Source organism: Hippoglossus stenolepis, chromosome 1, assembly GCF_022539355.2.
Source record: "Hippoglossus stenolepis isolate QCI-W04-F060 chromosome 1, HSTE1.2, whole genome shotgun sequence".
NCBI classification, from domain to species: domain Eukaryota; kingdom Metazoa; phylum Chordata; class Actinopteri; order Pleuronectiformes; family Pleuronectidae; genus Hippoglossus; species Hippoglossus stenolepis.
Window position 1 is genome coordinate 11,322,538 of NC_061483.1, and position 16,185 is coordinate 11,338,722.

General features: G+C 42.8%; 1 protein-coding gene across 1 annotated transcript; it reads left to right on the forward strand.

Moving 5' to 3' along the window:
* Positions 1–312: 312 nt before the first annotated feature.
* On the forward strand, positions 313–15,202 carry cmtm4 (CKLF-like MARVEL transmembrane domain containing 4). The gene is made up of 4 exons (XM_035160507.2): positions 313–1,069; positions 7,222–7,398; positions 13,515–13,613; positions 14,478–15,202. Exons 1-4 carry the CDS (start codon positions 884–886, stop codon positions 14,640–14,642), a joined length of 627 nt encoding a protein of 208 aa, XP_035016398.1. The 5' UTR covers positions 313–883; the 3' UTR covers positions 14,643–15,202.
* The last annotated feature ends 983 nt before the right edge of the window (positions 15,203–16,185 follow it).

Here is a 16,185-nt window from a genome sequence, read left to right on the forward strand (position 1 = left end):
AAGAAAACTGCCCGCACCCCATAATAATAATAATATTAATCATAGTAATAATAATCCCTAGAGGAATAAAGGGGTCGCTTCCTCGGGCCTGGTAGGACACCGTGGTGGGATAGGACCCAGACGATGGTGAGAAGAAGCCGGGGAGAAGCTTCCAGAACCGTCGGGGAGTCGGTTCCTGCTGGATCCGTGTTGCGGGGCTGTGTTTGCGGACACTTGAAACTTGGCGCAGAGCCGACACAAGAATGTGCAGTTTCCAGAGGGGCGGAGACAAACCCGCCCGCCCGCCCCGCAGCTCCGCATCCACCACGGCCGCTGCGTGAGAGCAGGAGGAGGCAGCCTGAGCCCGTGGGTCCCCGCTGGTTCCCACCGACCTCATCAAGTTTACAATAGCGAACAGAAACGCTCCCTCTCCGGCCTTCTCTCCCACAATGCCTCCATGTTTGTCCGGGTCCAGTCACGCAGCGGCTCACGCGCGGTAAGCATTTCTGTTGTTGTTTAACCAGAACCGTCCGCGGCGAAGTGACACCGGGACTCGAACAAGTGACCCGCCTTGTAGAGTTGTAAGAGCGGCTGTGTGAGGGAGACACGCAGCGTATCTGGCCCGGAGGCAGCACCGCAGGGAACACGGACAGCAGCCGGATTTTCCTGCGCTTGGCGTCCGGGAGCAGGAGGAAGGGCACCCGCCGCGGCTGCTGGTTTTCTCCCCCGCGGGGAAGGAGGCTATGAAAAGTGGACTGTCCGGTTCGTCTTCTCCATCCACCTCCTCCTCCAGCCTGCATGGAACACAGTGTGCTCTCCGCCACACAGCCCGGTTCTCGGTGAATATATGCCGTAGCAGTCCCCGGTCGAGAGTCCAGCTTCCTCCGCGAAAACCATCACCATCATGAGGACCACCGAGGAGACGGAGGGCTTCGACGCCGAGGCCTCCAACACGTCCATGATCTCCGGGGCCAGCAGCCCCTACCAGCCCACCACCGAGCCCGTCCTCGCCAGGAACGTGTTTGGGGGGATACGGTGCGACGTGCACTACCTCAAGTCTTACTTCGGGATCCTGAAGGTGGTTGAAGTGGTAAGTCAGAGCCTGATCACACATTAGTGCATCTTAAAAGTGTTTAAAAACATGCACCAACTTCCAAACACAAGGATAAAACAACTACCACGAGAACTATTCTCACATCTAACTTAACACTTTTAACTGCTGGACCTCATTTTGAGCTTTAACACTTTCACTCCTGTCACTGAAAGTCAAATATGAGATGGTTTATTCTAAGAAATACCCGCAGAGGTCCTGGTTTGCCCTGAACTACATCATAAATACTGGGTCAGACAGGTTTCATGCTAAACGTGTTTACCTCATGACATGTGAAGTGGAATAAGCTCAGTTGTTAAGTACCACAGTTCTGTGTTCAGCCATGCATTGCACAACATGCCGGTGTTTTCCAAGCAAACCTTTATTTTGAAGGATGCACATTGGATCCCCTACATTTCATTGTTACCCCCAACAGTGTCTTCATACTGTACTCTTATTGATATTGTCTGCTTATTATGCAGAATATGTGTATCTTAAGGGACGTAAAAGTATGTATTGCACACGCTTAAAGAAATCACGCCTCGAAAAGCTATCTCGCAATGTTCAAGAAAGCGATAAAAAAGAAAATTCCTGGATCCACCCACTGATCCGGATCTGCAGGCTTCCTCCCTGAGCGATGGCGCATTCTTCCACCAAGCTTCGTGGTAATCTGTCCAGTAGTATTTGTGTAATCTTGGCTATAAACATACAAACGGACAGGGGTGAAAACATAACCTCCGTGGCGGAGATATAAATCACCTTCTCAATGCGTGACTGCTTTTATGCTATTCTACTGATACCTGTGTATTTGTTCAGGTCCTGAAAGACAAAAAAACCAAATTTTCTTGTCAATGGAAAATACACACATTCTAGCTGATATTTCAGATCAACACACTTAAACCAGATGTCTGAACTGGGAGAAGAGGCAGCAAATAAGCACAAGAACGAGGGCTCCCAAAGCTCTGACAATTCACCAGAGGAGGAAATATCTATCAAGCCACAGCCATTCCTCTTCTTCTGGTGCCAAAAACTCCAGACACAGGCCTGCACACTCAAACACATGAAGTACGTGCGTCCACAACAGGAAAAGCCATGGAGCTGAGGAAACTAGCAATTACCTCTAACAACATTTGTGGGTTGCACAAGCAAACTAAAAGTCCAAAGCTGGTTGGAAGATAATGCTGCATAGTTCTGGTCTCTCTGCTTTGTTTTTAACTCCTGTAAAAGCAGTGTTTGAGGGGTGTTATCATCCAAGTTGTGGGTGGCGGAGTTTCCCAGTGGTGGGACAGAAGTGCACAGTCAGCCCATGCTGTCGCACACACCTGTGATGTTTACCTCCGCGTACGTGGGAAGTTAGAGAAAGAAGCCATCTGTCACAGGCTTGGGAGAAGTCTGGGGGATGCAATAACCGAGAGCGTTCACATTCACAGGTCTTCTGTGGTTTCAAAGCAACTGCTGCAATATTCTCTTCGACTTGGCTGTTGGAGTGACGGCACAAAAATGAATTTACATCTGTAAAGTAAATACAATGAAAAGGTTTATTTGTGTGTGCAGGCTAGAGACGTTTCGAAAACCGATTCCGATATCTGAACATGGCAAATGAAGGTTTGAATATCTGAATAGTAGGGATTCATCTCCTGTAAAACCAGAGTGCTGATACCTGATAGTAATACTTCAATGGTTTCAGGACATTTTACACCTTTACCCACACACAGAAAATGAAACCTGCACCTGATGTATTAAAAGAACTGATGCCAAAATAATTTAAATGTTGCACCAACACTTGAAACACAGGCCGATAGTGAAGCCATGCAAATATGGATTTACATGCCTGGCACTTTTTTAAATACTTTTCACATATATGCAGTAGAATATACTGACTATTGCTCAGCTTAGATAAGACGGGTGTATGAGCATTATCTTGGTGCAGATTAGGAATCTTATATTTACACTTTCTATTTACTTTAATGGTTTGTTCTGCTCAAATACAGACTTTCCAGTTTGAGCCGGTCGTATCTCTTTCACCGACAAGGACAGGACGAATGAAAGTCGTTGAAGTTTACGTCCAGTGTCTTAGAGGAAGCCTGCGAGGTGCTGCCAACCTTTTAATAGCTTCACTTTAGTTTTTACAGCTCTGTCCTCTAGTCGCCGAGACTTTCGCTATGATCTTTTAGAACTGATATATGACGATGATGACGTAAAACCCTACCTGATGAGGAAAGATTCATGGTTAATCAGTAAACAGTCCTCTGCCAAGAAAGTAGGCCTGTTGGTTGTCTTGTGACTGAAAGGGCAATAGTCGTGTGTTGTGAATGAATCATCTCTCTACAGAAATCCGTTTTATGGACTGGTACTGTGCAGCACTTCATGATGCATTGTTCCACATGCTTCTCTCAACACGCACCTTATCAGTCAAAAGTTAAAGAGCTTTAACGCCTCGTCTACCCCCCTTTGTCCATACTTCCTTTTATTCTGCCAAGGAAATGTTTTCAGGATTACCTCGACGCCCAGGCCTCGTTTGCACCAAGTAATTCATTTAAATGGGTCCTGACATTTGCCTTGACCCCTGTTTACTGAGAACCGCTTTGCTTTCCTCTGGTTCTGTTTGCTAATAGACGAGTGTATAGTTGTTTCTCACCACAGCACTAACATGCTTTTGCACGGGTCCTCTTTAAAGAGCCCACTCCACTCATCAGTCATTGGATGAATGGATACACAGGTCACTGTTGACCCTGCACTGATCAGACACAACCCCGCCTGTGGCATGTAACCTGACCGAGGTGTTTCCACCCTGACAGCAGGTTTGTCTTTGTCTTTTTGTTGTGACTGTGTCAACAAAGTCCAACTGATATTCACCATGTGCTCCTCTACACTGACAGGAATTTGATACTTTAGGGCTGATGGTTCACCATTTAAACTCTCAAAGTTTCCTAATAAGCCTCATAACGTCACTGTGAAGTAGAACGGTAATCAGTAGAGCACATACCTCCGCCAAGTTCCAACAATTTCTTAAGCGGACTGCGTTTCAGACATGCACTGAAGTATTGATATTTTACAGAAAATTTTCTGGAGGGGCTGTGAGAATACAAATGTCTGTCAGTTGCTCTGGAACTTTTTCTGCCAGCCACCTTGTAAAATGTTCGGAAAATGTCAGAGTGAGGGGAATTTCTATGTCTTGACTCCTGCATGCTCTACCCAGACATCTCTCCTCGCCTGAATGTTCTGGACGTTTTCCTGTTGTTGTGAACGCGTCTGACCAAGACAATCTCCTGCTGCTTTCTTTACATATGTCACACAAACTCCGGACCCAACGCTCTGGACCCAATTTTCCAAGTTCATGTGTGAAAACAGCTTCTAATTCCCAAGTATTTTTCTAACAAGTTGGAGTTAAATGTTATGTTAGGGTGTTTCTTTTCTGTCAATGTTCTCTAATGAAGTTACCAGGTGCACCCAAATGTCAGGGAGCACTTCCTGCTCTGAGAGAGACACCACATGCTCCCCTCTCTCTTCTGGTTGAAACATTACTTATTTGCAGCGTGTTGGGAGACATTAAGACAACAGGAGCGCCGTGCGCACATGTGTGGAGACGTGCATGCCGTTGCTGTTTTTCGTGTTCTCCGGGGTGAAATATAACCTGCGTTCAGGCCACATTTTCCATCACATAGATGACTGTGGGCTGCTGCTGGAGCATTTTTGGGTAATTTCTTTTTGAGCATGAAGTCCCACACGACTAGAAGTGCAGCGTATAATGTTGCCTAGTTTCTGCACCGAGGCCTCTTTTCTCCCGGGTTAGTTTTGTGTCCGCAACAGATGGCGTATAAGAAGGGGATCTGAGTCCAAGAGATCTTTAAAGGCAACTTCTAATGTGCATAATCTCCGAGATAAGGATATGGGCTCATGTGGGGGAGGAAAGAGAAAGAGTTGAGGACAAGCAGGTTGCGTAAAGGGCTGAAGTTTAACATTAAATCATTACTTGATGCTTTGTGAAACCCCGCCTCCTCCCATGTGGCTGCCTGACACCTGCTACAAAGGGACTTGGGGAAACGCATTATGCTTTCTTCAAGAGACATGACATCATCCACCAGCACGAGCAGCCCTCCACTCCTGTTTGGGTGTAACCACTCTGGCTGAGTCGGAGCCACAGACGGACTGCTGTCCAACAACAGTACAAGTGTCTAATGAGGCTGCAGCAGCTGCACAAAGCAAAGGTTTTCTCTTAATGATGCTCAGCTCGGTGGATTTGTTCCTTTTTGTCTGTGCTTTAGTTATTTGGAAGCAACGTCTACAGTCTGTCACAAGGAGACGAGTTCTCCACAAGAGTCACCAGGAAAGAACAGTTTGCTTTTCAGAGCCGGTTCACTCTGCTCATTAAACTGGACAAACACCAACGGCTACTGAGCCGCTCAGAGCTTGAGGGATCTGCCGTAATGGACTTGTGCAAATGAGACTGTTTGGGGTTGTTCTCAAATGCATTTGTTTTCAGCTGTCTCCAGCAATGAGCTGCAACTAGATGGGCTGGATTCAATTTGGATACAGATCAGCTGACAATTCATACTGGGTTTCACAAACAATTCCAGGGATGGGATTTTAAGTCTTTATCCTAGAAGATTTTATCCACAACAACTTCTTGGAGAGAAGCTCTGCTGTACATTTGGTGAAATTCAACTACTTGCAAAACAAGTTATTCCAAAGTTTTCTCAAATCCCACACACACTAACAACCATGTGACTATTTTAATTATTTCATAATATTAATAGTAATTCCTTTGCTTCTGTCACTGCACACTATTTTTTTTTCATTTTTAATAATCTGACCACATTCCTGAACTCAAAACCTAAGAATTTCCAGTTGCTTTGTTGCCTGGTGACTCGCAGGAAGCAGATTTCAAAGAGGTTGGTGCTGGTTTAACAATGTGGATTTTGTATTGGAAATGTTGCTTATTCAAACTTGAGACCATAAATGTTGGCTGAAAAAACAACAATATACTGTATAATCCTGACCTCTCTGTAGCCAGGGGTTTGTTATTTACCCAAACTAATATGTGAAAAGAAAAAAGCAACCAAAAACTCTCTTCTTTCTCCATTTGAGAAGAAAGCTAGACGTGCCACAGAGACGCTCCAGTTTAATCAATGCACTTCTCCACTTTTGATTCTATGAACTGTTGGGGAAAAAAATCCATATTGTCAGAGAGCAGATCGTTTCCTTTCAACCCTTGTATCGAGTCTTTGAAACCAACTGGATCAGTGAGACGTGAGGTGCTGATGAAGCAGCCCTTCTGGTTACGCAGCTGATCGTCTTTACGCTTCTATTTTTAGCGTTTCACTGTAAATTAGGTGATGAGCTGAACAGAAACTCTTCGAAACATACTGTATTATATGTCATAATGTTTTTAACTGTCATAAGACATTAGATTTACTTTGCATTAAAATACACTAACAGAGATTTCTAGAAATGTATATAAATTTACAACCTGTGTAAAATGTTAATCTACTCATGCAAAACGGTGCCCTTGCAGTTTGCACGAACATCTTTAAATTCCATGCAATCACACCAGTGTTTAAAGGAGAGAGAGAAACACAGAAAAGACAAAAGGCTGATAGTCAAAGTTTGTCTGATACGTAAAGTAAATTTGTCAGCAAATCGTTTTGCCATTTGGAAAAGCTCAAACAATTGCCATTTACTTTTTTCCTTGCAGTTTAACCTCACATCGCTCCTCAACTCAAACCCCCCATTATTTAATATATCAACATTTAATAAATGTCAAACAGTTCCAGACCGAGCAGATCTGGTCCGAACTGGTTCTGCAATCTGCTGCTTCAGGTCAGTAATGTGTCACGGTCTAATGGCGCTGTTACGTCTCTCAGTTCTGAATAGCGCTGAGCCAATCAGTAATCTGTGTGTGGTTTCGTCGGGGTCTCGATGGCAGAGGAACACCTAAATAGCAGAATTCCTCTCATACTGTGGTTTGCTGATGGATGTTGGCTGGAGGCAGGCGTCGTCACAGACCGCCAGGAGTGGGACTCATGAGATGGGCTTATGGCCTCCGCTCTATTCATAGGACAATCAATTCATCATATGGAGAGCAGAACTTGGCCTCAACGTCCCCTTCATCTTCTCCCACTTAACTCTCGCTATTTCCCCTCTCTCCTCAGGTCCTATCACTCATCGGATTCATCTGCATAGAGACCATCATGATGTGCTCCCCCTGTGGAGGCGTCTACTTCTTTGAGTTTGTCAGCTGCAGTGCCTTTGTGGTGACAGGAGTCCTCCTCCTGATCTTCTGCCTCAACCTGCACACCAAGGTGCCCCATGTCAACTGGAGCCTCACGGTACGTACAGGGAGACACTGCGTCGAAGGGCCAGACTCATAGCGAGCTGAATAACTAACATGAAGGTGATTGCAGGTTTTTGACATTAGAGGTCACAAGTCTAGCAAGTGTTAGTGAGTCATCAGACTACTGTTGACCTATGTGAATGTACTTGTAGAATGTACTACACATAACGACAGTAAGATAAGCTAATGCCAAACTGAAATCCGAGGAAGCTCTGTCTACAGCAAGACAACTGGAAAAGCAATTGTATTTTAGAACATAGGACAAGATGGTAATATCCCTTATACGATAAATATGTCTGAAAGGCATTTCCAGAAACCTCAGCAGTGCTTTGTGTTTTGTGCTAATTAATTTGATGTTAATTATATGCTGCATCTAGATTTTATTTGCCGTCACCAACAGGAGCTTCTAGATGTGCTGTTTTTTTCAGGTTGGCATTTAGCTCAAAGCTTTGCTGTGCTGAACCTTATAGACGAGTAGACTCTCAGTGTTATTCCTCTGTATTTAGAGTTTAAATTGATGGTATGTCTTTATAGAAACCGTCAAAGGAAAGGTCCATGAAAAGTTTAAGGCTTAAGTGAGAAATGTGTTGTCAAACTGTTTGTGCTTGTCATTCTCAGCTTCATTTTTCTCCCTAAATTATCAACATAATCATAGTTGTCATATATTTTGGGGCTTTTCCTGAATCTATTCTTCCCTTTTATGAGCTGAGCTGAGCGGGACGAGCTCGGCACAGTTCTCTGTTGAAGAATAACATACAGAAGTATCAAGAGTAAAGCTCAGCGCAAACTCATACAAGCTGGAAAAACTTTGAGTGTGGAGCTGAGAACATACAGTTTCAGCATTACCACCAGGATATGTGCATTGTCAGCACCTGTAAGCAAATGAGCTGCTGGGTGTTCTCCAGCAGATACTGGTTGACTTCCAGTATTTGCGTATACACGCACGCTGGCAACTTCTGAAGCTGCAGCCAGCTCCTTTACAGAGTGAAAAAACATCTCTAACTGCATTTCCAGGGGCCACACAGCTTACAGTGTACCTACCGTAAAGCAGGGAAGGTTGAACCATATGTCCAAATACCACCATAGCTATCAGATTGCTTGATGGTATCCTTGGTACAGTATATTCCACCTCAAATATGAAGAGGGGTGTGCCTTTGACTTTGACTTCTGGCAGTACGACACCAAATGAAAGCTCAGAGAGGCCCGAGCTAATTTAAGAGTGCTGATCAAGGAACTTCTACCAGATACCAGTTACAGTCCATATGATCTAAAATCCTCCAGTTCAGTCTGCTCTGTTAGGGCAGTTCCTTTTCTCCTGAGACTCACTGGCCTTTCACATGTCACTGACTAATTAATAAGTTTCCACTTGGGTGATCAAAAGCCTTATGAATTTGTAATTTTAGATATGGCACGTAAAAATTCTTCATTAAAATATCTAAAAACAACTCGGCCTATTTTATATTTAACAATGTTCAAAATTAGGCTCTAGTTTCCTGTGGTTTAGCTCATTGGAAGGGTCGGGTATTGTTTGGGATTTTTCCGATATCGATACTTTTAAAATGGTTCCGGTGGCTAAATGGTGCCAGAACTAATACGTTCTTTAAAAAGGCACAAAAACAACAAAGATAAGAACAGAAATAATATTTGTTTTCATTGCTAAGGCAAATTGGAGGTTGAAATTTATCTTTTCAAACATTTGCTACATGTCCCAGTGTCAGAATCCTTTGCTTGAATTACAGCCACACTTTCCACCATTTAGCTTTTGGCATTTTGTTGTCTTGTCGACATGCGTTCGAGGTAGCTACTAGCTACTAGCTACTAGCTCGGTCTGTGTCAGCTGTGGGCCTGATTGGTTCTGGATTTCAGTACCCAACCCTACTTATTGGTATTTCAAGGAATCATGCTATGATGCACACAAAATTAGAAGTCTTTCATAGTTTGTGAATAATAACATGTACTGTATTTGGCAGACATCAAATTCTGTGTTTATGACACAATAACCCCCTGCTGGTCATGTTTGGTCAGTAGTGAGTAGCTACACTCACAGTAGGTGTTGCCTTCACAAGTTCCCAGTCTCTGCTCTGACTCTACTCTGTAGAGCTGTGCTGTTGAAGTAGCTAACAAGCCCATGATGCTTCGTGGCTCTTCACAGTGGAGCCTCTACCCCACGCTGTGTGTGTCTATCAAGTTCAAAGCTGCTCCTGTCAAACTGGGCCCCAGGGAATGTCGCCATGAGTAAGCACTTCTGCGTGTTAACCAACTGTTAACCCTTTTGCTGCCTTCCTTCCGTTCCAAACTGTGAGCTGACACTGACATTGCTCGATGGAGTGAGCTTGTTTTAACGTGCGCCCGAGTGTCTCAGAATGAGATTTTGATTGTACAATTATATGCTACATGATCCCATCTCCTCTCTGATTCATCCTCCATGATGACTTTGGCAGCGATGACGGGGGAAACACTGGTCCTGACTTCACTCCCACTCCCACAACGAAATGAAAGCAGTTCTGGGACCTTGTTGTGAAGCTGCTTGGTGACTTTCAGTGATTTAGTTGAACTTCAAGGCTTATTTTGCATAACAGAAAGACAGATGAAGGAAGACCACGCCTAATTATCACAGCCAAATAACTGTTGGCCATGTTTTCAGGCAGATTTCTGCAGACTGTATCTCATCAGAGTTAATGCATGCATGAATGAGGCACTTCATTACATCTGTCACAGCTTCACACACCACTACCGTCAGTCTGTTTGCCAGAAGTTTCATATGTAATCATATACAGATATATTCATTGTGCTGCAAGTAGTCACAGTTTGTACTGTACAGTAATTTCCTTCAGTAATTTTTTCAGACATGAACTCCGAGATATGTCTGGACCCATTTTTTTGTAGTTAGCCGTTTGCATATGAAGAACGCAGCAGGAGATTGTCCGGGTCAGATACGTTCACAAACCAGATGAGGGGTGAAGCCTGGGTAAAATAGTTCTCTGGAAAAGTTCAGGAAAATGTCCAGACTTCAGAACATGAAAACATCTTAAGAAGGAGTTGTGTTTGTGTTATTACTGCAATAATCCAGATGCTTTTTTGTATCTGTTCAAAGAGCATTTAATAATTAATCATAGTTAAATAATGTATTTGTGTTTGTTCACATCCCTACGACAAACACACACCAGTGTCAGAGCATCTTCTTCTTCACATGAAGTTGCAGTGTGTCGTCTTCATGTACAATATGTGTATGTGAACCCATCCTCGTTTTTCTCTGTCTCACGCTGTGTTATTCTAATGACCGACATCTCTTATCCTGAATCCACTTACGCACCCACACACCCACACAGCTGTGGATAGTGGTTATTATTATTATTAGCCACAGTCATTAATCTATCATCAGTTCAGACCAGAAACCACTTTACTCTTCTTCTATTTACTTAACCTACAAGTGGATTCCAATAAAAGCATGTTTGTTTTTAAACAGCTGAAACTTACCACCCAAGCAGCCAAAAGACATGAAATTCATCTTTACCATCTTTATTTGTCTTTCAAAGAGAATCAGGCGTAGATGTGAAAGCTGGAGAGAGATTTTATTCTCGCATGAAGCTTCCTGGCCCCGTGTGACCCGCTACAACTGTCAAGGGCATTGGCTTCATAATTAGTTTTCCACTGCATCCTCCAGGGTTTCCATAGATGCAGTCCTACGAGTATTTCTAGCTTCTACCTTGAGAGCACAACTGAAATATAGAACCACACACACACACACACACACACACAGTCGCATGAAACGGCATGTGTTATTTATACTAACAGGCACTGCGGATCAAAAATCCCCTTGTTGCGCACAAACTAGAAATATAAACCTAAAATAAACTGCAGAATGTGTCAGATTTCAATCCTTCCTCTTTCTGGAATCTGGACTTTCTTATAAGCAACACTTCATTACTCTAAATCACATGCTGAGATACAAACATGTCTAATGGATTGTTTTTTATTTCTTCTTACTCCTAAAACAAGTAAATTTCAACATTTTTAGGATCTTAAAATGAACTAGAAGGTTCACTCTGAGACGGAAGCACACCTCTGTCGTGGCTGATTCATCACTTAATCACCATATTGTGTTTTAAGATCAGATAAGTCCAGATCTGCACCAAACCTGTTCATAGATAATAGCACTCTATTAGCACGCATTACACATATCCAATTTTTTTCATCAACATCCCTGCATTATTTCTTCAGATATTTACAATTATTTGAAAAAATTACAACCCTGCAATGATAAATAACATAGACATTTTTTAGCGTCGCTTCTTTGGGTAATGCCCCACCCCTCCACAAACTGTCATTGAAGTGGGTTCAGTAGTTTTTGTGTAATCCCGCTGAGGTAAGAATAAGTCGCAGAGCCCGTGGTTTGGTCCCGTGTGTTGTTTAAGTTACAGATTGTCAGTCTGGTTAAAAGGTAAAGAGTAAAGCAATGAGGCTGCAAACAGGAACATGACACTGGAGCCTTATTATACAGTTTAACCTGTTGAACCAGTTGAGCAAGATACTCGAGAGTGTGTTTGCTGGAAATGTCAGCAGTGTTTGTACTGCTGACATTGAGATGCTTGAGTATGTTGAGGGTGTGGGAGTTTGCGATGGACGGGGTTATGATTTCAACTGAAGGCATTTAGGGATTAAGACACCGGTGCACATTGACCGTGTCAGTTAGTTCGGGTCCATATTAATGTGTAACTGATTAAACCGCAGGATCAGTGACACATTATCACAGCGTTAACCCTCCACTGATTCTGCTTCATGTAGTGTCTGACTGTGTGTGAGTGAGTGAGTGTGTGAGACATGGCTATTGTATGAGCCCTGTGTGTCATATGAGAGGCCGCGTGTGCCATGATCACAATCACGCATCTGATCACGAGGGCAGTGCCCCAGTCAAGCTGAGCACTTCATTATTAACCCTTTCCTCTGAAAGCAGCCGAGTAAAAACATCAGAGGGAAGTGTGTCTTTCATTCTCTCGTGTGTTTGTGTGTAATATGATGTGCTAGGTGGCTGTTGGCCTCTTCGTCCTTCTGTGGTTTTAAACTTACTGTGAAGCCTGGACATGGAATCACCCTTGTTGCTATTGTTGGTTTAATTAGTGTCGAAAGGCCTCAGAGGTTTTTAGTTTTGTTATAAATTTTAGATTACATGTTCATTGATGTGCTTTGAGGTTACAGGCTCATGTACTTTTCCTCCCGGTTGTGGCCAGAAGCTTTAAGTCTGTGGGTTGTCCACCCGTACGTTTGTCTCATTCTCATGAAGGCGATATGTTAGGAACGGCTCCAGAGAATTTCTTCTAATTTGTCACAAACGTTCACTTGGACTCAAACATGAACTGATTTAGATTTTTTCGGTCAAAGGTCAAAGTCATTGTGACCTCACATTCTTCTGAACATAATTTATCAGGAATGTCTAGAGGAAATTTCATTACATCAGGGAACAACCTTCTGCTTGGACTCAAGAATTAACTGATTAGAATTTGATGGTCAAAGGTCAAGCTCGCTCACTTGACATGTTTGTGGCCATAACTCAAGAATTTATTCACTAGTTTGGAAACATTTTTAGACAAATAAACAGTTGGATAAAATGAGGAAGTGATGCCACTTTATATCCAAAAAGATAAAGGTCAACTTCACTGTCGCATCATATTGTTCTTCAAAGACCCTGAGGCTGTGATTCTTGTTATTATTAATGTAATGGATCTTAAGCACTTAAAACAAAAACATGAAATACTCCGTCAAATGCTTTGAACAGATTCTTCCTGATTTAAATAAACATTTGACCATTTCAGACTGTATTTTGTTATATTCTTGGTATTATGCTTGTACGAAAAAGTTTTGACTTGTAAATGAAAATTTGTATTGGTGTTGGTCCTGTATTGTGGCAGCAGTACTGAGCAATTTTAAAATGATGCACCCACTGGATATTTTTATGCACAAATGAAAATGATTTTTTTTTCCATAGACAACTTAATAACATTAAAATTATCTATTTTGAATTCCTCTGCCTCAGCTGCTCACCTCATGAAATACTCATAAAGTCATCTGGAATGCAAAGTGATCCTGTATGTTGCTGTGTGTGTGTTCCTGTAGGACCTGGTTAACACGGCTGCCAGCACCTTCTTCTTCTTCTTGTCGTCCCTCGTGCTCGCCTGCATGAACCACAACACTGGAGCTGAAATCGCAGCAGTGGTGAGTTTTCAGAACCAACCGACCTGTTGTTTTGTTTTTGTTTTGTTTTTCAGTGCCAACAAAGCAAACATCTGTAAACCTCTGCCTAGGTTAGTCATTTAGCAGCATCCTATCATGAAGGATTAATGTATGAATATAAATATACTGAATTATCTGAAAACTATTGATTCCTGTCAGATTCAGTTGCTCAGATTTGTTATCGACTCACACAAACAGACCAGAATTCATATTTCTTAACACCAGACAATTTTTGTGTAGTTAAGTGCAATTAAACTTAATGTACTTTAAAACATGTTCATAATGATTTTCACAGTTTAGTAAATAAAGAAATAAAACCATTTCTATAGAACTTATCTAAAGGTAAAACCTGGGAAAAAACTTTAAAACTTTTAAAATGAGACATTAAACACTGTGTGTAATTAATGATTTCAAAACAGGTAAAGTGCTGGTAACTCTAATTTCATCAGGCAAGGAGTTCCAGAGCCTCTGGGTCCTGATGGCAAAGGCCCAGTCACCCTTAGTCACCAGCCTTGGCTTAAAAACTACGAGCAAGTGTTGGAGAGTTAGTAGCTCTGTGATATAACTGTGGGCCAGACTGTGTTGAGCTTTAAAAGCTATTAAAAGACTCTTAAAATCCAATGTTGGATTGAACTGGCAGCCAGTGACAGGAGGCAGGAACTGGAGAGCCACCGGCCTCATATGCTTGGTGTTGGTAAAATGTGAGCAGCTGACTTTTCTTGTTTATCTCCACCCGCCCAAATCAAGTTTGCACTGACAAGTTTGCACTGAGATATCTTGATACTTGCAGCCGTTGGTGTATTGTTTCACATTTAAATGTTTTTTTCTGTTTCGTGTTTGCACCAGATCTTTGGCTTCATGGTGACGGGTGCGTATGGAATCAACACCTTCCTGGCGGTACGGAAGATGCGCCTTGGCAACGGCTGTCAGAGGGCGCCCCAGACCAGCGAGTACATGCGAGCACGCACGGCATCTCGTGGAGAAATGGAGGCACGACCCGAGATCGCGTGAGCGCTGGCAAACGGTAAAAAGAAAGACTAAGAGAAAGCCACACCACCGTCCGGCAGCTGAGACACTTCTCTGCCTTCAGAACTGTAAAGTCTGTGGCAGAACGGCCTTCTCTCGCTCGCCACGCGCTTTTTGACTTCTCATCACACCACTTGAGCTGAGCTGTCTCGCTGCTCAGCTGCTGAACACGTCTTCACTTCACAGCCGCAGATGCGCTCTGTGGATTTTGTGTGTCAGGCTGCAGGGCCACACAGAGTCTTGACAATTGAAGGTAGAAAACTTATCATCCGCTTATCTTTCTGTCTGAAGGATGATGTCCACGAAGAACCAACAAAGGTCGACTTCACTCCAACTGTGCATCAGTGATGATGGCGTTGATTTTTTTTTTTAGATCGGTTTGTGTTTCACTGTGAATGAAGTGAAGTAGAGGAAGGTCAGCTTTTGTACAGTTTGCTTATATCACGCTGCTGTTTGTAAAGTCTTTGGTAATAATAAATGCGATTGTGGATCCAGGACGCCCCTGTACCAGAAACCCACGGCAGCCTGCCGGAAACCCACCACGACTTCACTGGTCAGTGTTTTGTTTCCACCTGTGACGTTGAATATTTCAAGATCACACTTTGAAAATGCCTTTCAACATGACCTTTGATGACCTTTTATTTTAGCTACTATTAAGATCTCTGCCATCGATAAGCGTAGAGTAACCGTACAGGGTCTTTCTTTACTGCAATAAAGACAGGAAGTGAAAGAAAAGGTCATAATATCTGACTGAAACAGAAATCCTGTTCAGACCTGGTTAACATCCGTCCTGAGGGATCTGATCACAAGTCCTCTCTCTCTCTAACTCTCTCTCTCTCTAACTCTCTCTCACTCTCTAACTCTCTCTCACTCTCACTCCCTCTCAGGACAGATGTTAATACCACGTCTGAACAGAGACAGATTTACTTATTAACAACACAATCTAAAACAACGGGTTTGACTCTATTACGAGACCAAAGTAAAAGTTCGTAACACTCCATTCCATGAATTTTATCCCATATTGTTGTAACAAAAAAAAAAAATATATCCTCACTAGAATTAAAAGAAATTGAATGTTGAAGTCTCTGTGAGCCAGGAGATGAAAAGGTAATTATATTTTCCTATCAGAAGCTTTAAGCAACTCAATTTGTTGACCACCAGCAGGGGAACTGGTCAAGATCGATGCCCTCGGCCTGAACTGAACCTCAGGTATCGACACACTCCGTCATTCTTAGACAACATTTGAAATGAAATCACAGGGTGCCTCGACGTGAACGCTGTATTCCCCACTGCCTTCTAAATTATCACACGTGACGGGACCATCACAGAGGATTATAATTCATTTTTTAATTTAAAAAAAGCAAAGGAAAAGTACAGGTGGAGACATTGGGATGGAAATATGGTACATTTAACAACATTTAACTCTGTATTTAACTCTTTGAATTAAATGTCAGTGTATCTACAGTATATTATCACACATTTCACTCGTTATGAAGTCTGTCATTCCACATTGCAGCTCGTACACAGA

What these genes read in the sequence shown, in the direction of transcription:
- cmtm4 (XM_035160507.2), top strand. Translation starts at nt 884, where the DNA reads ATGAGGACCACCGAGGAGACGGAGGGCTTCGACGCCGAGGCCTCCAAC. An exon ending in ATGTCAACTGGAGCCTCACG is followed by an intron (nt 7,399 to 13,514) that starts GTACGTACAGGG and finishes GTGTTCCTGTAG; the next exon opens with GACCTGGTTAACACGGCTGC. An exon ending in GAGCTGAAATCGCAGCAGTG is followed by an intron (nt 13,614 to 14,477) that starts GTGAGTTTTCAG and finishes TGTTTGCACCAG; the next exon opens with ATCTTTGGCTTCATGGTGAC.